Source organism: Hypanus sabinus, chromosome 9 (genome assembly GCF_030144855.1).
Source record: "Hypanus sabinus isolate sHypSab1 chromosome 9, sHypSab1.hap1, whole genome shotgun sequence".
Classification (NCBI taxonomy): domain Eukaryota; kingdom Metazoa; phylum Chordata; class Chondrichthyes; order Myliobatiformes; family Dasyatidae; genus Hypanus; species Hypanus sabinus.
In genome coordinates this window covers 23,552,540-23,578,658 of record NC_082714.1, presented here as the reverse complement: position 1 = coordinate 23,578,658, position 26,119 = coordinate 23,552,540, and the positions used below count along the sequence as shown (strand labels likewise).

The window sequence follows — 26,119 nt, the reverse complement described above, 5'->3', positions numbered from 1 at the left end:
TGGAAAAGAGCAAGTAGTTGATGTTTTGGGTTGAGACCCTTCATCAGGACTGGAACAAAAAGATAAGAAGTCAGAGCAAGAAGGTGTAGGGAGTGGAGGAAGAAGTTCAAGGTAGTAGGTGATTGGTGAAATTGGCAGAAGGGGAACAGTGAAACACAGAGCTGGGACGTTGATTTGTAAAAGAGAGATTGGCTGGAGAAGGGGGAATCTGATAACAGAGGACAGGAGGTCATGGAAGAAAGGAAAGGGGAGGAGCAGCAGAGGGAGGTGATGGGCAGGTAGGGAGATGAGATGAAAGAGGGAAATGGGAATGAGGAATGGTAAAGAAAAGGAGGAGCAGTTATTGGAGGTTTAAGAAATTGATGTTCATGCTATCAGATTGGAGGCTACCCAGATGGAATATAAGGTTTTGCTTCTCCAACTTGAGTGTGGCCTCATCACGGCAATAGAGGAGGCCATGGACTCAGATTGACACCATAGTCGAATAACTCAAATGCTATTCTCTATCAAAGCACTAGTATGAAGAATAATTCATGTTCAGGATATGGGAAAGTGAACAGGACACGTGGTGAAGAGGTCTGCCGCAGAGCAATTTTCCAATAAAATGAGAGAGAAGATACAAAAAACAATAAAACAGTATTTCCTGGAATCGGAAATAAACAAAAACAGAAAATGCTGGAAGAACTCAGCCAGTCACGCATCATCTGTGTGCGGAGGAAACAGTTAATGTTAAGTACAGGGACCTGAAGGTTTTCTGACTCAAAAAGTTAAAGTTCACGTTCTGTCACATCTATCATTTTTAATTTAGTCTCCCTATCAGATAACTACATCTAAATGTATCAAGCAATCTGGGTCTATATTGAATATGCAACATTTTCACTGTCATCATGCAGTGTGGAACCTGTACCCAGTTCTGAACAGTATGGTTAGTGAATCTAGTAGGATGTTAGGGGTAAGTTTTTTTACTCAGAGAGTGGTGAGTGCATGGAACGAGCTGCCGGCAGAGGTAGTGGAGGCGGATATAATACAGTCTTTTAAGAGACTTTTGGATACGTACATGGAGCTTAGAAAACAAGAGGGATATAGGTAAGCCTAGTAATTTCTAGGGTAGGGACATGTTCAGCACAACCTTGTGGGCCAAAGGGCCTGTACTATGCTGTAGGTTTTCTATGTTTCTATGTTAAGATGGCAGAAATAAAACAACATAAAATAATAAATCAAATAGTGCAAATTAGTGACCAGTATAGAATGAAAAAGCTTACCTGAATTTGGTTCCAAGTATCCGTCCAACAATCAAGTTGCAAACACCAACACCAATCATTTGCACTGAAGTAGTGATTCCTAAAGCTGTTCCAAGGTTTGCCGAAGGAACCACTAAAATGAGAGAGGGCCACAGACTTGCCTGTGAAATAATCAGAATTTACCGATAAAAATAGCAAGTAAGTACCTAAAATCAGAAAATGACTGCAAAGATATTATCACAATATGCCCTTGCTGGGTTGACTATGAGTTCACTGCATAAACTACTACAATATATTTAAAGTGTATTTTAAATAACCCTGAACCCATTTGTAATGATGAATGCTTTGGTGTATTGGTATTGGTACTGGATTAGTATGTTATTGTCACAGGTACCTGATAAGGTGTTCTGCAAACTGCTTACACAGATCAAATCATTACACAGTGTATTCAGCTAGAATAAGGTAAAATATTAACAATGCAGAATAAAGTGTAAAAGCTACCGAGAAACTGCAGTGCAGGTAAATAATAAAGTGCACAATTATAATGAGGTAGATTGTGAGTTCAAGAGTCTACCTTGTCAAACAACAGTCTGATAACAGTCGGGTAGAAGCTGTCCTCAAGCCCAGTGGTACATGCTTTCAGGCTTTTGGATCTTCTGTCCGATGGGAGAGGGGAGAAAAGAATGTCTGGAATGGGTGTGTAGATGGTGAAAGAATTTAATGAGAGCTACTTGTCAGTGGAGAGAAAATAAAAATAACATCTTACAACAGCAAATGAATAGGTGACTCCCAGCCATATCATTGAAACCACTGGTGGTACGAAGGTGAATGCCAAAAGAGCGAAAACAGGGACTGTCAACCCAGCACATATCGAGATGAGTATTCCTCTTAATCCTATGTAATCCTGAAAATGATTTTTAAAACATTTAATTGATTAATTTGTACATGAATATATAACAGAGCAGTTGGACAAGTGCTCATTGTTGGTGAGTGGGAGGGTGTGGGGCCTAGTTCAGGCAGTGTAGCAAACCACACAATTACTTAAATCCTTCCTTCTATTTAGTTATAGATTGGTAAGCTACTCTCTCCCTTAACATGTTTTGTATCCTATGTTATTTTTTAGTGTTTATCACTGTATACATTTAATATATTTGATGATGTTTCTTCTTTCTTACTTGGGAAACACATGTCTCACTGACTCTATGGCTGTCACATAGCCAAATCTATATGTTGTCCTGGCTGTAGGACAGAGTTCTCCAATGTTTCAATGAAAAAATGTTTGGGAGAGTCATACCAGTTAGGTATCAACAATGGGTTTTATATTTTTCTTTACCTTCAGTCAGTAATTTCAACTGCAATCATTTCAAAGTACAATAATAAAAAGATCAAAAGAGAAAGTTAACAGTACAGGCGAGTGTGAAGCCAGTAGTTTCATGGGCCTGAATTGAGATAATGCCCATTTGGAGCAAGAAAGCTGTGAGTGAACTGCTGATTTTTCGGAGCGAAGGGAGTTTTTTTTTTACTACCCGGGTGTCCTGGAAAGTCTCAGCCTCCCGGATGGCCATACCTGCAGCAGGTATGTCAAGCTGCAGCTCCCGAGGGACCAAGTTCGGGAACTGGAGATGCAGCTCGATGACCTTCGTTTAGTCAGGGAGAGCAAGGAGGTGATAGAGAGGAGTTATAGGCAGGTTGTCACACTGGGACCACGGGAGACAGACAAGTGGGTCAGAGTCAGGAGGGGGAAGGGGAAGAGTCAGGTACTAGAGAGTACCCCTGTGGCTGTATCCCTTGACAGTAAGCACTCCTGTTTGAGTACTGTTGGGGAGACAGCCTACCTGGGGGGAAGCAGCAGTGGCCATGCCGCTGGCACAGAGTCTGGCCCTGTGGCTCAGAAGGGTAGGGAAGGGAAGAGGAAGGAAGTAGTGATAGGGGACTCTATAGATAGGGGATCAGACAGGCGGTCCTGTGGACACAAGAAAGAAACTGGGATGGAAGGTTGCCTCCCAGGTGCCAGGGTCCAGGATGTTTTGGATCGCGTCCAAGATATCCTGTGGTGGGAGGGAGAAAAGCCACAGGACATGGTACATATTAGTACCAATGACATAGGTTGAAAAAGTGAAGATGTCCTGAAAAAAGACTACAGGGAGTTAGTAAGGAAGTTGAGAGGCAGGACCGCAAAGGTAGTAATCTCGGGGTTACTGCCTATGCCACGCGACAGTGAGAATAGGAATAGGATAAATGCGTGGCTGAGGGATTGGAGCAGGGGGCAGGAATTCAGATTTCTGGATCATTGGGACCTCTTTTGGGGCAAGTGTAACCTGTACAAAAAGGACGGGTTGCACTTGAATCCCAGGGGGACCGATATCCTGGTGGGGAGGTTTGCTAAGGCTACTGGGGAGATTTTAAACTAGAATTGTTGGGCGGGGGGGAACTGAACTGAAGAGACTGGGGAAGAGAACATTAGCTCACAAATAGAGAAAGCTTATAGACAGTGCGAGAGGGAGGATGGGCAGGTGATAGAGAAGAGACGCACTCAGACCGAGTGCTTGAGATGTGTCTACTTTAATACAAGGTGTGTTGTGAACAAAGCGGATGAGCTTAGAGTGTGGATCAGTACTTGGAGATATGATGTGATGGGCATTACAGAGACTTGGATGGCTCAGGGACAGAATTGGTTACTTCAAGTGCCGGGTTTTAGATGTTTCAGGAAGGACAGGGAGGGAGGCAAAAGAGGTGGGGACGTGGCACTGTTGATCAGAGATAGTCTCACGGCTGTAGAAAAGGTGGACATCATGGAGAGATTGTCTACGGAGTCTCTGTGGGTGGAGATTAGGAACAGGAAGGGGTCAATAACTTTACTGGGTGTTTTTTATAGGCCGCCCAATAGTAACAGGAATATCAAGGAGCAGATAGGGAAACAGATCCTGGAAAGGTGTAATAATAACAGATTTGTTGTGATGGGAGATTTTAATTTCCCAAATATCGATTGGCATCTCCCTAGAGCGGGGGTCGGCAACCCGCGGCTCCGGAGCCACATGTGGCTCTTTTACGTCTGTGCTGCGGCTCCCTGTTGCTTTGGGAAATAATTGGTTGTGGCGACCCTTTTCCTGGCACATCTGAACCGACTCACAATTAGATAGCCTACGGGGGTTTGCGAGCACAGAGCTTTGGAGCCTCTGCACCATGGGGGGGGGGGCAGGTTGAGGGAGGCTTAAAAGTGAGGCTGAAGATTTCGAATAAAGTTTTTTCCTTGGACTGCAGTTACCGACTCCATGTCGTAATTTTAGCGCTGCGTGTAGCACACCGCTACATGGTCAGTATTTAATTAAAATGTATTTTATGTTAGTTTGTTAGTTTTTGAAATGTAAATCTAAATTTGAGGATTATGGTGATCTTGTACAATCTAAATAAGACGTTGTGGCGACCCATTTCCTGACACATCCGAACCGACTCACAATTAGCCAGCGTTCAGGCTAAGGGAGATAGCCTACGGGGGTTTGTGAGTACGTGTCTTTTGCAGCATCCGCGCCCATGGGGGGCGGGTTGAGGGAGGCTTAAAAGCAAGGCTGTTTAGTTCGAATAAAGCTATCTTTGACTGCAGTTTACTGACTGCGTGTAGCAACCGCTACAACGTGTTTTTATCGCTGGCTGTCCAGAGGGGAGGTGCTGAAACGCTTTGTCGCGTGTCTGGAAGAAGTGAAAACTTTCCTGGGCAGCAAAGGGCTCAACTTTCCTGAGCTGGAACAGCCAGAGTGGCTGGAAAAGCTACACTTCATGGTAGACATGACAGCGCATCTGAACACGCTGAACACAGCTCTTCAGGGGAAAGGACGCACAGCCCTGCACATGTTGGAGGATGTTTTGGCATTCGAGCGCAAGTTGACAGTGTTTGCCAGAGATTTACAGAAAGGCACATTGTCTCACTTCCCCAATTTGAGAGAGTTCAAACAAGGTCACGACATGATAAATTCGGAGTATTTACATTCTGCAATCATCGCAATGCAAACATCGTTTGGGAAACGCTTCTGTGAGTTCAGAGAGGAAAAAAACACATTATCCTTCCCGGTCACTCCCCTAAGCATCGATCCATCCCTACTGAATACGACTGCATTGTCAGGTGTGAGTCAACCTGAACAAGTATGATAAATATTTTAATTGCCTATTATTTTACGTATATTCATATGTTTTCATTGTTCAGTGAAATAGTCCTTTTATTTTTCAGGTTGACAGCTGGCTGACGTTATTTTTGGTTTGCTGCTGGCGGCAAATTTAAGTTTGGCGTTTTTCATAAATACAAGAAGGACTCAAATAGACGTTGAGTATTTTACTTCAAAGTAACCTTCAACCCAACGTCTTTTTTTCGGAGTTCAAAATGTTTTTGTTGCATGCAGAAATGTAATTTCGTTTTCTCTGCAGGAGTTCATCAATTTCATAAATTCAACACATTATAGTTTGTTTATACATAGCATAAAGGCAAAACAAAACGTTGTATGCAGTGTTATTTCATTTTAAATGTCAAACGGGTTTTGCGGCTCCCAGTGTTTTCTTTTCTGTGGGAAACGGGTCCAAGTGGCTCTTTCAGTGGTAAACGTTGCTGACCCCTGCCCTAGAGCAAGGGTTTCAGATGGGGTGGAGTTTGTTAGAGGTTTTGAGGAAGGTTTCTTGACACAGTAGGTACTTTGTAGATAAGCCTACAAGAGGAGAGGCTGTACTTGATTTGGTTTTCGGAAATGAACCTGCTCAGGTGTCAGATCTCTCAGTGAGAGAACATTTTGGAAATAGTGATCATAATTCTATCTCCTTTACAATAGCATTGGAGAGAGATAGGAACAGACAAGTTAGAAAAGCGTTTAATTGGAGTAAGGGGAATTATAAGGATATCAGGCAGGAAATTGGAGGCTTAAATTGGAAACAGATGTTCTCAGGGAAAAATACAGAAGAAATGTGGCAAATATTCAGGAGATACTTGTGTAGAGCTCTGTATAGGTACATTTCAATTAAACAGGGAAGTTACGGTAGGGTACAGGAACCATGGTGTACAAAGGCTGTAATAAATCTACTCAAGAAGAAAAGACAAGCTTACAAAAGGTTCAGAGAGCTAGGTAATGTTAGAGATCTAGAAGATTATAAGGCCACTAGGAAGGAGCTTAAGAAGGAAATCAGGAGAGCCAGAAGGGGCCATAACAAGGCCTTGGTGGGCAGAATTAAGGAAAACCCCAAGGCATTCTACAAGTATGTGAAGAGCGAGAGGATAAAGACATGAAAGAAAAGGACCTATCAAATGTGACAGTGGGAAAGTGTGTATGGAACTGGACAAAATAGCAGAGGTACTTAATGGGTACTTCAGTATTCACTATGGAAAAGGATCTTAGTGATTGTAGTGATGACTTGCAGCAGACTGAAAAGCTTGAGCATTAGATATTAAGAAAGAGGATTTTGGAAAGCATCAAGCTGGAGCTTTTGGAAAGCATCAAGTTGGGTAAGTTGCCAGGACCGGACGAAATGTACCCCAAGCTACTGTGGGAGGTGAGGGAGGAGATTGCTGAGCTTCGGGCAACGATCTTTGCATCATCAATGGGGACGGAAGAGGTTCCGAAGGATTGGAGGGTTGTGGATGTTATTCCATTATTCAAGAAAGGGAGTAGAAATAGCCAAGAAAATTATAGACCAATGAGTCTGATGGTAAGTTGATGGAGAAGATCCTGAGAGGCAGGATTTATGAAAATTTGGAGAGGCATAATATGATTTGGAATAGTCAGCATGGCTTTGTGAAAGGCAGGTTGTGCCTTACAAGCCTGATTGAATATTTTGAGGATGTGACTAAACACATTGTTGAAGGTAGAGCAGTTGGCAAGGCATTTGACAAGGTACCCCACGTAAGGCTTTTGAGAAAGTATGAAGGCATGGAATCCAAGGGGACCTTGCTTTGTGGATCCAGAACTGGCTTGCCCACAGAAGACAAAGTGTGGTTGTAGACGGTCATATTTTGCATGGCGGAGTGCCTCAGGGATCTGTTCTGGGACCCTTCATGATTTATATAAATGACCTGGATGAGGAAGTGGAGGAATGGGTTAGTTAATTTGCTGACGACACAAAGGATGGAGGTGTTGTGGATAGTGTGGAGGGCTGTCAGAGGTTACAGTGGGACATTGAGAGGATGCAAAACTGGGCTGAGAAGTGGTAGATGGAGTTCAACCCAGATAAGTATTCATTTTGGTAGGTCAAATATGAATGCAGAATATAATATTAATGGTAAGACTTTTGGGAATGCGGAGAATCAGAAGGATCTTGGGGTCCAAGTCCATAGGACGCTCAAAGCAGCTGTGCAGGTTGACTCTGTGGTTAAGAAGCCATACGGTGTATTGGCCTTCATGAATCATGGAATTGAATTTACGAGCCGAGAGGTAATGTTGCAGCTATATAGGACCCTGGTCAGACCCCGCTTGGAGTACTATGCTCAGTTCTGGTCGCCTCCTTACAGGAAGGATGTGGAAGCCATAGAAAGTGTGCAGAGGAGATTTACAAGGATGTTGCCTGGATTGGGGAGCATGCCAGGTTGAGTGAACTTGGCGATTTCTCCTTGGAGCAATGGAGGATGAGAGGTGACCTGATAGAGGTGTACAAGATGATGAGAGGCATTGATCGTTTGGATAGTCAGAGGTTTTTTCCCAGGGCTGAAATGGTTGCCACAAGAGGACACAGATTTAAGGTGCTGGGGAGCAGGTACAGAGGAGATGTCAGGGGTAAGTTTTTTACTCAGAGAGTGGTAAGTGTGTGGAATGGGCAGCCGGCAATGGTGATAGAGGCAGATACGATAGGGTCTTTTAAGAGGCTTTTGGATAGGTACATGGAGCTTAGTAAAATAGAGAGCTATAGGTAAGCCTAGTAATTTGTAAGATAGGTACGTGTTCGGCACAGCTTTGTGGGCCAAAGGGCCTGTATTGTGCTGTAGGTTTTCTATGTTTCTATTCTAGATATAGTATGATATTAACAAGAAAGTGAAGAAAGTCCATTCTCTGTAAGTAAACAATGATAATAGTTGATTAAATGTGATTAGCAATCATAATGGATGATTAAATATGTAAACCAAATTTGTATTACTCAGCAAATAAACACAAAATTATTTTATGGTATAGGAACAGGAAATATTGTTAGAGGGACGTAATATTGTTAGGGGATGTAATTTGGATTCTTCTGCTATCTGTTTACTTCATACTTTAAAGTTCAGCCTGAGCTCAATACAGTTAATATCCATGAAAAGGATGTCTGATGTTCCTGGTGATCACAATCTATGTTGCATTTAGAATAGGGGTTCCCAACCTGGGGTCCACGGACCCTTTGCTCAATGGTATTGGTCTATGGCATAAAAATGGTTGGGAAATCCCGAGTTAGAACAAAGCAGATGATACTCACAATGAGGATTCCAGCTATGGGTAGTAGAAGCAGCGAGGTATCGAACACAGCACCAGCAATGTAGGAGGCTTCCTGATTACTGTACCTAGAATACTTATCCTGAATGAACTTGCTGAAAAATAAATGCCTAGATATAACAGATATAACTGAAATAGTCACCTGTATCTAGTTTTCTCATCGCATGAATAATCCTGGAGACTGTTGCAAAGAATTAATCAGAGATTTGAAGTTACTGCAGTATGCAATGACAGCTACCACAGAAAAGACAAAGAGTCAACTATGAATGAAAAATCACTGCTGTCCCATTGTAGAGCATCTCAATGTTTAAAAATAAAGAGAGGTACAGTAGGTGTGAGAAATGAAGAAAAACTTGCAATGATTCTTTACAATTAAGTAACAAGATCAGACCATTCAGGAGATGGTATAAACACTTTAGATGTTTAATACATTGAACTCTACTTACGTGACATCAGCAATAAATGGAAAGAATCCATTATAAAAGAACATGATGGTAAGCACCAGCAGCCAGTAGTGGAGAGACAAATGACAAATATCCTTTAGTCTCTGGGGAGAAAGAACAAGAAGGTCAGAGAAGACCCTGTGGGGGAGCTGTAGTTAGATCCCACTCAGGCTAAATAATGTAAATAAAGCTTCTGCTACACAGCTTCCAATGGTCCACTTTAAGGACCAATGATTACTCACCAAAATAGTTGATTACTAAAGATAATTGTTCCATATTCAAAAGCAGTAACTTTTTTCCAAAGTTAAATCCTGAGCCACTGAATCTACCCACCACATTTTTGGATTCCTGCTGGTGGACAACGTCAAGTCCCAGCTGTTTTGCCCCACTTCTGTCCAGGATGCCAACGATGATGGCTGAGACAAAGCCAAGAACACACAGCAAAGTTCCTGAGAAAATGAACAATAAGATATCCACACTACTGCCAAAAATACACCACAACAGACAGACACAAGAGCTGCTGCCCCACTAGATAAATGATTTGGCGACCAGGCCTGGAGTTCAGGGTCGTTTTGATGGCAAATCCTGAGATCAATATGAAAGATTGAATCCTGAAGGTGGATTGGAAGTACGGAAGTTGAAACCTGATTGGCGATGACCTGGATCTACAAGTTTTGAATCTGTTGGGGAATGAGAACCCCTTGTCCACAAATCTGCCTGAGGACCAGCAGCCTGTCCTGGGGTTGGAGGTCTCTGTGGGGGTGTGGGAGGACCGAAAGGGCCTTGTTTTGCCATTGTCTTGTTACTTGTTGTCTTCTGTTTTGTTGTATTCTCTGTTCTGCTGAATGTTGTGGGCATGCTATGTTGGCACCGGATATGTGTGGTGACACTTGCAGGCTGTCCCCAGCACTGGTTGTTAACGGAAATGACACACTTCATTTTATGTTTCAATCTACTGTAGATGATATAAATTAATGAATCTCAACCGCTGACCTCATTCTAAAATCACAAGGTGATCTAACTGGGAATTATTCTTTTAGCACTTAGAGATACAAGAAAATCAAACATAAAAGCTATTTGGGGAAATATCACTGTAACACTACCCTTTCCATGAAACCTGCTGATTGCTGAGTGGTGTGGCAGACTAAATCCCCCAATTAGATCCTAGGCTATTCACAGGACAATTTATGATGTCTAATTAACCTAAAAAATGCAACATCTTTGGGCTGTGGGAAGAAATCCACGTGGAGTAGGTGCAAACTCTACATAGGCAGCAGCAGGAATTGAACCGGGGTTGCCTGTACTGTAAAGTGTTAGATGCTATCATTCCATAGTGGCTATGACGAAGAGAGCAGAGAATGGGGAATAGCTTGGCAAGGATTCATTGTCTACAATATCTGGGTGGCTAGGATCAGTAGAGGGACAGTTCGTAGCACCTTTCCGCTGACCAAGAACTGCTGAGGCAGGGCGTGGGAGAGGAGGTGTGGAGAGAACAAAGGAAAATTAAGAACAATCGTCCAGAAGACGAAAGTTTCAAATCATCCTGTTTACAAAGCATTGAAAATTGTGGCATCAATTCAATTCACTTACTAGTTATGTCAGAATAAGATTTATACCGACATCCAATTTAACTATTTAACAGAAAATGAGTCACGGCATAGTTCTAGCATTATCTGGAAAGTTCAATTTGGTTAAAACTAATTATGAAAATAACAGATTGCACTCATGTAGTATCTGTAACAAGCATTTAATAATCTGATTTAATGTGGTGATAGTAGGGCACAAGACTGATTTCACTTTCTTTGTACAATTTTCAAGTCCATGCCTTCAAGTTCATCACATTCATCCGTACCTGCCCAAAGAGTCCACTGCAGCCCAAAACGTGATTCAAAAGATTGGATGAATAAAAAGCTGAAGACACTGCCAAGACGAGAGAAGGCCACTTTCAGCCCAAAGGCCAATGACAACTCCTTATCTTTGAACCAGAAAGCGAAAATACAGTCCTGAACAACTGAAAGAGTTGAAAAGAAGAGAATGTGAGTGAGAAAAGGCACTGTTCAGTTCAAACTAAGGGATAAAGGTAGATTAATCAGATCTGGCAGAATTAGCACAAAAATTACCATTTAAAAAAATATTGTATGGGTATGAATGCAGGTTTGACCAGAGAAGACCCTTATCTATTGTCCTTAGAAGTCTGGTCATCTGGACTTCTTCCTAGGTCCAAAACTCCAGCCATCTTCTGAAGGACAATTAAAGGTCGGCAGTAACCCTGGCCTTACCAGCAATGCTAATGCCCACTAAAACAGATGAGACAAGATGTATCTAAGGGTACAAGGAACTCTGTCCTGTTATTATATATACAAACCTCTAATGTATATTTCATTGAAGACTGGTAAAGACCAGAGATGGGTGAACGTTGTCCCAGAATGTCAGAAGGGTGACCATTCTTACCCTGCTAACTATGGACCAGTAAGTTTCATGTGTATTGTAAGTAAGATGATGGAAACAATGATGAAGAATGAGATTGAAAAGCAGCTGATAAGAACAGGCATGTTAGCAGAAAGCCAGCATGGGTTTGGGGCAGGGAAATCATGTTTTACTAATATGGTGGAGACTGGTTAAAGGGAGATTTTAGATGAACATTGGGAAGTATTTCTTTACACAGTAAGTTGTGGACATATGGAACAAACTACCTAGTTGTGTAGTTGAGAGTAGTACCTTAGAGACTCTCATATCTAAACTCGATAGTTACTTCAACACAATATCTGAATAGAAATTTGGCAAGCTTTGCCTGTACTTGTCAAAAACTTTCTCATGTTTTTGGATAACTACAAACAGCCAAGCTCTCAGTTTTTTTTTTTCAAAAACTGACGTCACATTTCCATCCAGTCCTTTAGGAAGGAAGGGTAGAAATCAACTCAAAAGAAAAGTAATTAAGATGCTGGACTGAATGAGTGAATAATTTTAACTCTTCAGAAAATCTGTACTAAGCTACTGACCATTCTTTGTCAGTCTGTGAACAACAGATTGAAACTGGTACTTACGATAGAATGACCCACTGGTGGAGCCAACGAGAAATCGGCCAATGATCATCAATGGCAGTAGGTAACTGGTGCCTTTGAAATGGGATCCCAAAGCAAAGGTAGCCGAGCCCAGCATAATAATAAAGTAGAACAAGATGACACCAACTACAGGGGAAAACAAATAAAACTGTTTCAACAAAAGGACATCACAGAAGACTTACTTCATCTTTCAAGTTTCAAAAATTCAGAGTACATTTATTCTCAAAGAATGTATAAATTATACAACCTTGAAATTTGTTTGCCTATAGGTAGCAAGAAACTTGAAAGAACCCAATTAAAGACAAAAAAATAAAAGACCAACACCCGAATCAGAAGAGGAACGAAACAAAACACAAATCATGCAAACAATGGTTGAAAGCTACAATCCATCAACACATATTCCTGAACAGCTAGTGTCTTTGGGATTTTATTGCATTCCTTTCCTTAAAAAGCCTTTTCCTAGATAATTTTTAAAAATGTTTGTAAAATGATGGTGGACCCTTATCTTGATCTCAAGTTTATTCAAATTCAACATTAGTGAATAATTCAGTTTTAAAACTTATTGATTGAGATACAGCGTGGAATAGGCCATCCCGTCCCTTCAAGCCGCGTCACCCAGCAATCCCCAATTTAATCCTAGCCTATTCACGGGACAATTTACAATGACCAGCCAAACTACCAACAGGTGCATCTTTGGACTGTGGGAGGAAACCAGAGCACCCAAAGGAAACCAACACAGTCACAGGGAGAACATACAAAATCCTTGCAGGTAACAACGGGAATTGAACCTGGATCACCAGCACAGTAAAGTGTTGTGCTAAGCACTGAGCTGCTATGAGGAAATGAGGAAAACATAAATAGGAGTTGACCATGAAGTGCCAACCAACCCAAGCTTAGGATTCCATGTCCATTATACAGTAAAAATACTGTAGATTCATTATACAGTAAAAACACCCAGATCCAAGGGATGCTTCAAGCAAAGGATTACATCAAAGCTCTGAATGTGCTTGCATGGTGGAAGATATAATTAAGTAGTTAATGGGAGGGGGAAGATCCAAGAACAACATCTTGGTGTCTCTGAGGCTCACTGAGGCGGCATGGCAGTGTAGCAGCTAATGCAATGTTTTTTCAGAGTCAGCCGTAAAATCGATTAGGGTTCGATTCTCGCCGTTGCCTGTATAGAGTTTGTACAATACTCCCGTGACCATGTGGATTCTGTCCTGGTGATCTGGTTTCCTCCCACATTCCAAAGACGCACGGCTAGGGTTGGCATGCTATGTTGGTGTGAAAAGCATGGTGACACTGGTGGGCACAATCTTCGCTGATGTGATTTGATGCAAATGATACATTACACCGTATGTTTCTATGAACACGTGACAAATAATGCTAATCTCTCCCTCATTCTGAATGATGGCAGCATGTGAATGCCAAAGTCAAGAATGAATAATTTCACCGTTCTCTTGAAAACTCCCTATCACACATTTTAAGGAGTGCTGCCACAAGAAAGCAGCATCCGTCATCAAAACCCCCACCCTCTTTTCACTGATACCATCGGGCAGGAGATACAGAAACCTTGGATCCAAAATCACCAGGGTCAGAAACAGTGATCAACTTTACACCCATCAGGGTCCTGAAATGGCATCGATAACTTCAATCATTATTCCTCTGAACTAATTCGACAACCTGCCTACAAGGACTCTTTGCAATTCATGTTCCAAGTACTATATTTATTTTACAGTTTTACTTCATTCAGTGCAGTGGACACAGCCCAGTCCATCACGAGTAAAGCCCTCCCCAGCATTGAGCACATCTACATGGTACATGGTGGAAGGCAGAATCCATCATCAAGGATCCCCATACACCCAGGCTGTACTCTCCTCACTAGTGCCAGCAGGAAGAAGTTACAGGAATGTCAAGACCCACACTACCAGGTTCAGGGACAATTATTACCCCTCAACCAGCAGGTTCTTGAACCAGAGGGATATCTTCACTCCAGTTCACTCATCCGATTACTGAAATGTTCCCACGACCCATCGACTCACTTTCAAGGCTCTTCATCTCACATATCTGTTGTTTATTTATTATTAGTATCATTATTCTTTTGAATTTGCACAGTCTGTTGTCTTTTGCATATTGGATGTATGTCCATCCTGTTGGGTGCAGTCTCCCAGTGTAGAGTGCCCACCCGCTTCAAAACATCCACCATTGTCCCTGAACCAAAGAAAACCAAGGTAGCATGTCTGAATGATTGGCGTCCTGTCGCACTCACCTCAGTCATAAGCAAATGCTTTGAGAGGCTGGTAAGGAACTACATCTGCAGCTTGCTACCACCCACACTGGACCCCCTACAATTCACCTATCAGAACAACCAATCAACAGACAATGCCATAACCACAGATGTACACACTGTCCTCATTCACCTGGAGACAAGGGATGTTTATGTGACAATGCTGATCTTGGACTACAGTTCAGCATTATGGTTTGTACATTGCAGCGGAGACACAGCATAAAGACTTATACTCCCTCGTGTTGTGAGATGGAAGTAGGAAAGAAAATAGATTCTAAATTCTATTCTGTTTCTTTGACTTATAATGTATGCCCACAAGAAAATGTATCTCAGTTTATTTATGGTGACATGTACGTATTTGATAATGAATTTACTTTGAACTTTGCACACTGCTGTTTGTCATTCTTTGTCTATTTATGTATAGTTTTTTCATAAAATTCTATTATATTTATTATTTTCTGTAAGTGCCTGCAAGAAAGTAAATCTCGTGATCATACCTGGTAAGGTGTACATACCTTGTGACAAACTTAAACTTTGAACATAATCTCTGGAGATCCTGCAAACACTTGGCTGTACTCTCCAGAACCTAGTTGTGGCTTAAATGAATGCAAGTCATTCATTCATGCAAGACACAAGTAACATACTATCTGATTTTCATTTGTTTGTTTTTGCAACTTGCTGAGTGATTTTCAAATTCTTTTGCTACACCTCTTTATGCAAGCAATGGAATTGTGATTTACAACTGAGATCAGAGAGCAACAGATCAAATTTGTCACTGCAAAACAGATTCAGGCCAGGTCAGTACCAAGGAGGGAGGCTACCTGGGAATACACGGTACAGCAGGCTCCCATCCTGGGGAAAGAAATCATCCCCCAGCACTGTAAGTTCAATTAGAATCTCAGACATATTCTACACACAAAATAGATGTGATAGGTGTTGCATCTGATCTCCCTTTCAATAGCTACCAGTGACTCTTAATACTTTCAGGTGCATCAATCCACATTAAATAAACCTTCCTCTGGTACCATCCTCTGACAACATCGATATTCAAATGGAGAGGCCCTCCCTCAGGAGAGGGAGAGGGAGACCATTATACACCGATGCTGTCTTCTGGCAGCAGTGAGTGAGAGGCTGATAGATGGCACTGAATACTGGCTCGACTCTATGTTTGCAATCTTCCTTGACAATTTAATTGGTGAAAAATGGGGTCAATCATGGGCTGGCAACCCATCTCTAAACTTCTTGGCCTCAAGGCCACCTGAGCATAGTTGATAAAAGAGTGTGCTCAGTACAGTTCTGAAATGATTTAACACCTTCGGAAAATAACGCCTCTGGAACCAAATACCTCCACCACACAAGAGGTTATGAGGGGAGACAGTAAAATCCTGATAAAGTTTAACATTGTGCTTCTTAAATAATAATGAATACACCACTATTCAACCTGGTTGGTTAAGTCATTCAACTGAAAGTAATAAGGCAGTCTATCTTGGGTTGAATTTTAACACTATTTGTGGATCAGTCATCAGTTGATCTGTTATCTGTAGTAAGTTTCCACCTGAAGTCAGTCATTGCCGCCTGTAGAAATGGTAATTTAACCATCCATTTTACACTGCAGGAAAAATTTTAAAAGTTCCTATGAGAAAATCTCAAATCAGTAGTGATAATTTGACTTATATCTGGAAATATAGTGCATTTTGTTCAGAAACTGGGCACCAGAAACTCCCAAAGTACTTAGAAATATAAATTAATATTCTGCCATTCAGGCATTTGTGTACTGAGCATTGCATCCAAAGTTCAGCTCCACTGAAGTCAAGTAGCTCATGTGGTTAGCAGTTGCAGAACATGGTTCTTAATCATGTGCATACAGACATATCTCCTGCTTCTAATTTCTGATCGTGTTTATTAAGCCAATCTTAACTTAACCTTGGTGTCTTAACCTGTACAATTTTATATAACATCTAATTCACTACACAATGGATTAAACCCGACATACAACTGCCAATGCACTAATACAGGCAGCATTCAGATAACAAGTTCCATTTGCGGGTTTTAACATTTTTGAACCAATAGAAGAAAATGAAAATTGTTTTCACTTTGATGGTTATCATGCTTTGATCTTTGGTTCCGGCTTAAAAAAAAGTATTGTTAGTTTTCCCCTGCAAGAACAAAACAGAACACTGGAAGTATTTCATAGGTCGAGTAGTATCCGTAGAGGAAAAGGTATATGACGATGTTCTGTGTCAATGTGTTATCCTGCATCAGTCCAGAGTCTTCACCTCAAACCTGTCAATGCGCTGATGAAGGATCTCAGCTCGAAACGTCAACTCTTTATTTATTTGAGTAGGTTAGATGCTAAACTACTGAGTTCCTCCAGCATTTTGTGAGTTACTATGAAACATCAATTTATACTTTTACCTCCATGCCAAGTTTTCCTTTTTTGTTTTTGCTTGTTGTAGAATCCAGCAACTGCAGTTCCTTCTTCCCATGCAGTTCCTTATAAGCTGGAGAACCCAAGAACAGGAGCTCCTTCACCATGCAGAAGGTGCAGAAGGAGGTTTTATTACTGGGCTAAGGTCCTCTTTTATTACATTCATACCATTCCTCATACTCACTGCAATTTCCCAGCTTGTCTGTGAAGAACCCAGCCAGTATCACCACCACAGCATTTCTAGAGGAGAGATGAAGTAAATAAATGAAAATAAACGATGAGGGCCTCAAGTAAAATGTTAACAGTACATTTCCAACAATGGATGCAGCCAGAGCTGCTGAGCTCCTTCAGCATTGCTCCAGAATACAGCATCTGTGGACTCTTGTGTCTTGTGTATCTAAGAACTTTGTGCCTTTTGAAGTATTAATGTTGGAATGAACTCCTGCACATCCTCCTTTCTCCACCTTTGACTGAGGAGAACTATTTCCATCCCTATTATCTTTGTAGTATGCCATAATTTAAATGCTTTACAATGGTATATTTTTGTGCCAATTGAACACAAGGTGTCATTCTCAGATATACAATTGGAATCACCCAAAACTAGAGCTCCTTATTATAATGGCGGAAACTAAGCCTTAGATAGCGGTTAAAAAGGTTTCACAACACATTCTTCCAGAAGATTCTCCTAGTTTGAGATATATACATAAGCATTACCAGAAGAAAATCCTAGATTATTTGCAGAGGGGCATAAATAGGGTGTCTTCTATCCAGGGTTGGTGAATTAAGAACTAGAAAGCATAGATACAAGAAGAGAGAAAAGATTTAATAGTAACCTGAGATACAATGTTTTGTAAACCAGAGGGTGGTCCACACATAGAAGGAGTTGCCAAAGAAAATGGTTGAGACAAGTACATTAACACCATGTAGAATATATGTGGACACTTACATGGATGGGAACGGTTCTGTGGGCTTTGGGCCATAAATGGAAAGTGGTACTGGTTTAAATGGGCTTGAACCAGATGGGCTAAAGGACCTCTTTCCATGCTCCAAGTATCTATGACAACAGGGTTTAGAGTGTCCTTGTTGGAGAAGAAGACAAAAACAAATTGAGCTTGTTTCTCTCCTCTAATTGCAAATAAATAATCATCTCTGTAATTTATAATTACATAGTAAATGCAGGTGAACACAAGTGAATCATGATAAACTTGGTGCCTTGCCTTTCCCGTGAAGAACAAGCAAGAACAATACAAAGACAGATGGTCCAGAACATGGTGAATTGATTAGTGCAGCAGACCGAGAAGGCCAGGAAAGGAATATAAGGTTGCTGAGTATACACTGAATATTCCAGCCATTTAACCAACCACAAACAGATAATGGCACAGTAGTGTAGCAGTTTGCTTAATGCTACTACAGTGCCAGTGACCCAAGTTCAATTCCACCATGATCAGTAAACAGTCCCTATGACTCTGCAGGTTTCCTCTGGGTGCTCTAGTTTCCTCCCACAGTCCAAAGACATACTGGTTATAGTGAGTTAATTGGTCAGAAGGGTGTAATTGAGTGGCGTTGGCTCATTGGGTTGGAAGAGCCAATTACCATGCTTTGTCTCCAAAATAAAATAAAGATATTTCAGAGAGAAGGTGTAAGAAAAACATAGTCTGAAAATTTATATAACAAGAAATTCCACAAATAGGGCCTTTACATAGAACCCCCTGTGGTGTTAAATGGAATTCACTAGGATTACCATACTCCATTTCTGGTTTGACAAGAATATTGGTAACTAGACTAATTTATTGATAATTTTGAAAGTGAGCTGCTGGGAATGTAGGTCTGCACTGAAATATATTACCAAGTTCATAGCATAGAAATGGAGTAAAAATGAAGAGGGCATTGTGGAACATATATTCTGTTAAATAGGATACTTACATCCATGCATAGGTAGCAAAGAGAAGGTTGAACTGCTCTGGGGTCATTCCCAATCCTTTCACACAATCTGCTGTCCCATTAGTCACGGTAGAATTAAAACAAGTGATATTCTGGAAAGGCACAGGTCACAACACAGTCAGGCAGAGACAACAGATCGAAATGTATCCAATAACCTTAAACTTTTCATAATCATGCTGCTTATCCATTCAGGATTTGTGACCAGTATCAATACATCATCATTAAATCCTCAAGCTAATTTTCTTCTCTCAGACAATATCAGTTGTAAACTTACCAGCATCAAACCAAAGGTGTAAATGAAGTTGAAATGGCACTAAAGGTCGAGAAGACAAACTTACATTAAATTGACAATAAATGGGAAATTTGGCTTCTGAAAACCCAAATAAGCAACATCCACTGACTCTTCTTCGTCTATCCTATCAGTTATTTCCTCAAAGAATTCCAACAGATACGTCAGACAAGATCTCCCCGTAAGGAAACCATACTGACTTCGGCCTATTTTGTCAGGAGACTCCAAGAACCCCGAAACCTCATCCTTCATAAAAGACTCCAACATCTGTCCAACCACTGAAGCCAGACTAACTATCCTACAATTTATGTTCTTCTGCTTCCCTTCCTTCTTGAAGAGTGCAGTGATGTTTGCAATGATCCAGTCCTCAGGAATGAGTGATTCTGGAAAGATTAGTACCAATGTGCCCACAAACTCTTCAGCTGCCTCTTTTGGAAACCCTGCAGTGCAATCCATCTGCTCTAGCTGACTTAGCTACCTTCAGACTTTTCAGATTCCCAAGAACCTTCTCTTTACTAATAACAATGACACTTCTGCTCCCTGCTACTCTCACATATCTGAAATTTTGCTAGAGTCTTCTATAGTGAAGACTAATGCAAACCAACCTGATTTCCCCAATACATCCGCATGTTGAAATCAGTCATGACTATCACATCATTGCCTTTTCTTTAATCTCCCATTGTAATTTATATCCCACATCCCAGCTACTATTCAGAGGCCTGAATACAACTCCCATCTGGATCTTTTTACACTTGTGGTTTCTTATCTCTACCCGCAAGGATTCTATGCCTTCCGATCCTATGTCACCCGAGGATTTGATTTTGTTTTTATCAATAGACCTACCCCATCCCATTTGCCAATCTGACTGTCCTTTCAATACAATATGTATTGTTGGATGTTAAACTCCCAACTATGATCTTCTTTCATCCATGACTCAGTGATGTCCACAACATCATTCGTGCCAACCTCCAACTGCACTACAAGATCATCTACCTAATTCCATATACTGTGTGCGTTCAAACCTTCAGTCCAGTATCCATCACTGTCTTTGATTTTCACCCTCTGTAATACTTTAACTCATCCTACTGACTACAATTCCGCCCTATCATCTGCCTGTCCTTCCTGACAGTTACAGTGCACACTGTATCGAGTTGTATATCAACTGCACCACCCTCAGCCCCATCATTCTAGTCTCTAACCCCCTACCAGATTAGTTTAAACCCTACCCTGCAGCTCAGGCAAACCTGCCCGCAAGGATATTGGTCCCTCTCAAGTTCAGGTGTCACCTGTCATTTTTTATGCAGGTCATATTTATACTAGAAGAGATCCCAATGATCCAGAAATCTGAAACCCTACCCTTTGCACTAACTCTTTAGCTATGCATTGAGGTGCCAAATCATTTTATTCTTAGCCTCAATGATGCATGATACAGGCAGCAGTCCAGAGATTACTATCCTCGAGCTCCTGCTTTTCAGCTTTCTACCTAACTCGCTAGATTCTCCCTTCAGGACATCATCCCTTTTCCTTCATATGTCTTTGGTACCAATATGCACCATGACTTTCAGCTCTTCAGTCTCCCTCTGTTGAATGTTGTGGACCTGATCCTGGCACCTGAGAGGCAATTTACTATCCGGGTGTCTCTTTCCTGTCCACAGAGTCTGCTCTCTGCTCCTCTAATTATGGAATCCCTTCTGCACTCCTCTCACCCCTTCCCTTCCCCTTCTGAGCCACAGAGGCAGGCTCAGTGCCAGAGATCAGGCCACCACAGTGTTCCCCTGAGAGGTTGTTCCCGAATAGTATCCAAAGTGGTATACTTATTATTGAGGGGTACATCCACAGGGGTACTTTACAGTCTCTGCCTCCTCCCTTTGCCTCCAATGACAATCACCCAGGTACCTGCCTCTTTTAGCTTCAGGGTCTACCCCCCCCCACCCCCACCCAGCAGCCCATATTTATCACCTCCTCATTTTGTCATATGGGCTGAAGGTCATCCAGCTAGAGCTCGGTGCACTTTGTGCAGATATAGTTATCAGGGAGAATGGGGATCTCCCAGAGCTCCTACATCTCACACTAGGAGCACACCACTAACTCTGGACCCATCCTCAGCAAAACTAGCTATGCATTAACAAAAGGAAAAACAACTTCCGAGAAACTTACTTAAAACCTCTGCCTCTGCTTGCCCAAACTTGTTCTTGACAAAGATTCTTGATCCAAAGCCTGACTACTCTAACACAGTCCACTCACACGTGCTGGGTGAATTCTTGCTCTGAATATTTCAGAGCAATTTGCAGAACACTAGAGGCAGAAGGCAAGACAGTGTTGTGCCTTGGACAGATACGTAGGATTCAAAACAGGCAAATTATTTGCATAATATTAAAACTAGATAATTTACATACTCATGCACTGGGCATTTCAGTACTCACCCCCTGGAACTTGTCCTGAAGCACACTGGGAATTGTGTAGCAGAAGTAGGAAGCAAAGCCTGGCAGACAGTTGAAGATTAGTAACAAGAACCTGTAATAGGCTTAAGTGGGAAGGATGTGTAAGAAGATTCCAAATGAAGAGAAGGAATATGAATATTAACATCTTACTTACAGTTATACAAAAATTAAACATGTTCCTTGGTAAGCAAAAGCAAAACACTTACAGAAAACACTGAAAAAACTCAGTAAGTTCTTATCTGCCATCTAGGCACTAAACAGTTTTCTAGAATAAGCACTAATTTTCCAGCCCTTTTCTTAGCATGCATCTTCAGCCAAGGCAAGTTTATTTGTACATTCAAATTTATTTGAATTCAAGTTTATTTGTTTATTCAAACACAAGACAGTTCAAAATGCTTTACATAGAACAAGATATAAAAATCAAACATCAAATTTCAGACAATAAACAAAGAATAAAATCACAAAAATTAGATATGATAAATAATTTTTAAAAGGAATAAAAGTCACAGTGCAGGATCTCCTAATTAAAAACTACATCAAAAAGAAAAGTTTTTTTTGTAATTTATTTTTATTGAAGTTTATCATCAAACAAATATTTCCATAAGATGTATTTCAGATATTGTACATATATATCATATAGTCATATATGCCACAAATCTCCACATAATATTTATCTGAGGTATACACTTATAGAAAAGAGAGGAAAGAAAGAACGAGCGAAAGGAGAAAACTATGTGCAAGTTTTTTGTTACAACATATTCATTAACTTGTCAGAATAAAATCAGGTCTATGAGGTGTTATGTAGTTAAATCATTTTTCCTAGTATGAATCAAATTGTTCCAACTTATGATTAACAGATGCTGTTATCTTCTCCATTTTATAAATGTCCGTTGCAATTTTTATCCAAGCATTTAAGGTTGGGCTCTCCTGTGATAACCATTTCCTGGTAAGATTTTTTACCAGCCACCAACAGTATATTCATTAAATATTTATCTCTTTTCAACCATTCTTGAAGTATATACCCAAAATATATGGCCTTACTTTCTAAGGGTATTTCACATTTAAAGATGTCTTGTAGGGCATGGGGTATCCCATTCCAATAGTCTTTGATAACAGGGCATTCCCAGAAAATTTGATAATGGTTTGCATTTTGATCTCCACAATTTTTCCAGTAAACAGGGAGGTTACTATCATAATGAGAGTTCTGAGAGGGTGTAGTAAATATCTTATCAAGTTTTTCCATCCGAATTCCCTCCATTTCTGTGAACTGCTACACTTCCATTGATATCTCCATACTATTGTCCATTCTTCCTCAGATATAATTATCCCTCCTTACTTCTCCCATTTTGTTTTAATGCATGAAGTTGAATGTGCTTTAAGATTTGACACACCATTATACAGGCTTGAAATGAGTCTACTACTGTTATCTGAATTATATGCTTTTCTAAATAGCTCTATTAAACATACTTGCCTTGGTTACATTTTTAACAGTCCTATTAACATATTGTCGAATCGTAAATTACCAATAAAAATCTTATTTTTCTAATAAGTATTTCTCTTTAAGCATTTCAAAAATAAACATTCTCCTTTGTTTCAATATATTTGCAAAGAACTGTATTCCTTTAGCTGCCCAGTCATTAAATCTGGCATCCAGTTTATTCAGCATAAAATCAGAGTCATATGCATACTGTTTAAGAATTGCAATATCTCCCTCTAGTTTATATTATTTTATAATAGTTTTCCATATTTTGAGAGTCCATTTCACCCATGGGTTATCAATAGTATTTATGTATCTTTGTAGGTTGTTATCAGCCAAAATTGCCTGTAAGGGGATGGGAAATATCCGCTCCTCAATGTTTTTCCATTGAGTGTCATATGATGGGTTGCACCAACATATCACAGCTCTCAACTGTGCTACAAAATAATAATCTCTAAGAGAAGGTAGGCCCCATCCCCCCTTTTTCTTGCCTAATTGCAAAGTTTTAAGATGAACTCTAGGTCTTTTACCTGCCAAATATATCTTGATAACATTTTGTTCCATTCATTGAATTGATTTTGATTAATCTCTATTGGTAGGGTCTGAAAGAGATATAATAGTCTGGGCAGTACATTCATTTTAATAGATTCAATCCTTGAACTGAGACTAAAAAAAAGGAATTAAGTTCCATCTTGTATATCTTCCTTAATTTTTTATACATAGGCCGAAAATTGCATTCTGATCATTTTGCCAGATCTTTTGGCATAATGATGCCCAAATATTTGAAAGACTCTGTTTGCTATGCCCAGGGATATCTACTTTCAATTTCTTTTGGTGGGCTATAGTTATATGAAAGTAATTGGGTTTTATCTATGTTGATCTTGTATCCTGATAATTGAAAATATTGTTCAAAGGATTGCATCAATTTAGGTAAAGAGCAGGTTGGTTGCCCTAGATTGATCAAAATGTCATCCGCGTAACTAGCCAATTTATACTCTGTCCCTTTAATAGTAATTCCCCTGATACTTTCCTTTTATCCGATGTATTGAACTAATGGTTCCAGATATAATGCGGAGAGTAGCGGTGACCATACACAACCCTGTCTTGTGCCCCTTTCTAAGGTAAAACTATTTGATAAATATTCATTGATTTTAATCCTAGCAGTCAGATAGTGCCTGTATAGTTTTAATAACTGTGCCATGGAAACCAAATCTATGTAAAACTCTGTAAAGAAAATTCCAATTAACTGAATCAAATGCCATTTCAGCGTCCACACTTATCATTATTGCTTCCATTTTATTTTTTGTATATGATCCATAATGAGAAGTGTCCTTTGTATATTATCTTGTGTTTGGCATTGTTGCATAAAACCTGTCTGATCGTTATGTATCAGTATGGGTCGAAACTCTTCTAATCATTTGGCCATAATGGAGGTAAATAATCTATAATCTACATGAAGAACGGATATTGGTCTAAATGACCCAAATTCCATTTTATCCTTGCCTTCTTTCGGTATAACTGAAATTATCGCTTCCTTCCAGCTGGGTGGCATTTGTGCCTTTTTTAGAGCCCAGTTCAGCTTGGGGAGTAAGACAGGAATTAACTCATCTTTAAATTCTTTGTACCGCTCTGCCATATACCCATCTGATCCTGGTGACTTGTTTAATTTAAGCCTACTAATTGCAGCTTTTAGTTCAACTTCAGTTATGTCAGCAGTCATTGTTCTATTTTGTTTTTTGCTTAAAGTGGGTAACTCTAGAGAATTCAGTAAGGTGTCGATTTGGGTTATGCTTCCCCCGGAACTTTGGATAATAGAGTTTTGTAAAACACTTCAAAAGCTTCTTGAATTTTACAGCGTATTTTTTAAATCCTTTTTGTTCTCAGATTCTTAATTTTAACTGTTTTTTTTTCTGTTTCCATGCCAGTATTTTCATAGACTTAGATCCACTTTCATAATGTCTCTGTTTCAAAAACATTAATTTTTTCCTGATTTCTTGCATAGCCAAGTGATTAATTTCATTCATAATTTTAAAATTTCTTCTAATATATCCTGTGCCAAATTCAATTAATGTGCTATTCCTTATTTTTTCTTATATGAAGATATCACTATAATTTTCCCTCTTAAAACAACCTTCAGAGAATCCCATAGAATGGGAGGTGAAACCTCTCCATTATCATTGAATTCTAAGTAAAGACCAATTTCTTTTTTAATTTGTTGAAAAGAAAAGTTTTAAGCATCAACTTAAAAGAGCTTAATGTTGGAGCAGACTTCAGATCCTCTGGAAGGCCAGTAGTAATATTTTAAAGTCAATCCACTGATAGACAGCTGCTATTTGTGCACATGATCATTATTACCTGATCAGCCTTAAAAAAATTCCATATCTGCTTTAGTCTTGCACCTCAGCCTCCCCCAGAACTCTGCTTTCAAAACTGACACCTCTCCATTCTTCCCCAGTTCTCAGGAACCGTCGCTGATCTGAAAGTTTAACTGGTTGCTCTTTCCACATATACTGCTTGACTGATTTTCTCCAGTAGCTTTCCTTTACAAGGACATTATTTCTCTCACATGGAATATTTTTTCCATGACAAATAAAAAGAATATAAACAATGATTTTATAGAGCTGTCAGATAAAAGAAACACCAACAATGTTATGATTGGACATTTCAATTAGTCTTTCCCTTAATCCAACACAATGGTCTAGAATCTCTAATCAATGGGGATGCACCAACACTCCATGCTCAAATAGGAAATAAAATCCACTCCCCCCCCACCACACAAACAAATTAGTATCTCTTCCCTGTCTCAAGTCTCTGGACCGGAGCAGCTAGATGAGAGCCAATCACAACAAAGAATTTTTAGATCATAGAACATAGAAACATAGAAAACCTACAGCACAATACAAGTCCTTTGGCCCACAATGTCGTGTTGAACATGTACTTACCTTAGAAATTACCCAGGGTTATCTATAGCCCTCTTCTTCTCAGCTCCATGTACCTATCCAAGAGTCTCTTAAAAAACCCTATTGTATCCTCCTCCACCACCGTCACCAACAGCCCATTCCACGCACTCACCGTTCTCT

At 40.2% G+C, this 26,119-nt stretch overlaps 1 protein-coding gene across 9 annotated transcripts in view; it reads right to left on the bottom strand.

Moving 5' to 3' along the window:
- The window catches only part of LOC132399176 (major facilitator superfamily domain-containing protein 1-like), a 67,673-nt gene that overhangs the window by 15,019 nt on the left and 26,535 nt on the right, over positions 1-26,119 (bottom strand). For 7 of the 9 annotated variants that reach the window (XM_059979264.1, XM_059979259.1, XM_059979265.1 and 4 more), the window contains 10 exons: positions 21,545-21,645; positions 18,815-18,924; positions 17,076-17,131; positions 12,159-12,302; positions 10,967-11,125; positions 9,448-9,563; positions 9,118-9,218; positions 8,655-8,781; positions 2,008-2,145; positions 1,263-1,402 (listed from right to left, as the gene is read on the bottom strand). In XM_059979264.1, the coding sequence (XP_059835247.1) occupies positions 1,263-1,402; positions 2,008-2,145; positions 8,655-8,781; positions 9,118-9,218; positions 9,448-9,563; positions 10,967-11,125; positions 12,159-12,302; positions 17,076-17,131; positions 18,815-18,924; positions 21,545-21,645 (1,192 nt within the window). Of the gene's footprint in view, positions 1-1,262; positions 1,403-1,815; positions 1,898-2,007; positions 2,146-8,654; positions 8,782-9,117; positions 9,219-9,447; positions 9,564-10,966; positions 11,126-12,158; positions 12,303-17,075; positions 17,132-18,814; positions 18,925-21,544; positions 21,646-26,119 lie in introns of those variants that run through there. The other 2 variants (XM_059979267.1, XM_059979262.1) reach the window with 2 other exon arrangements.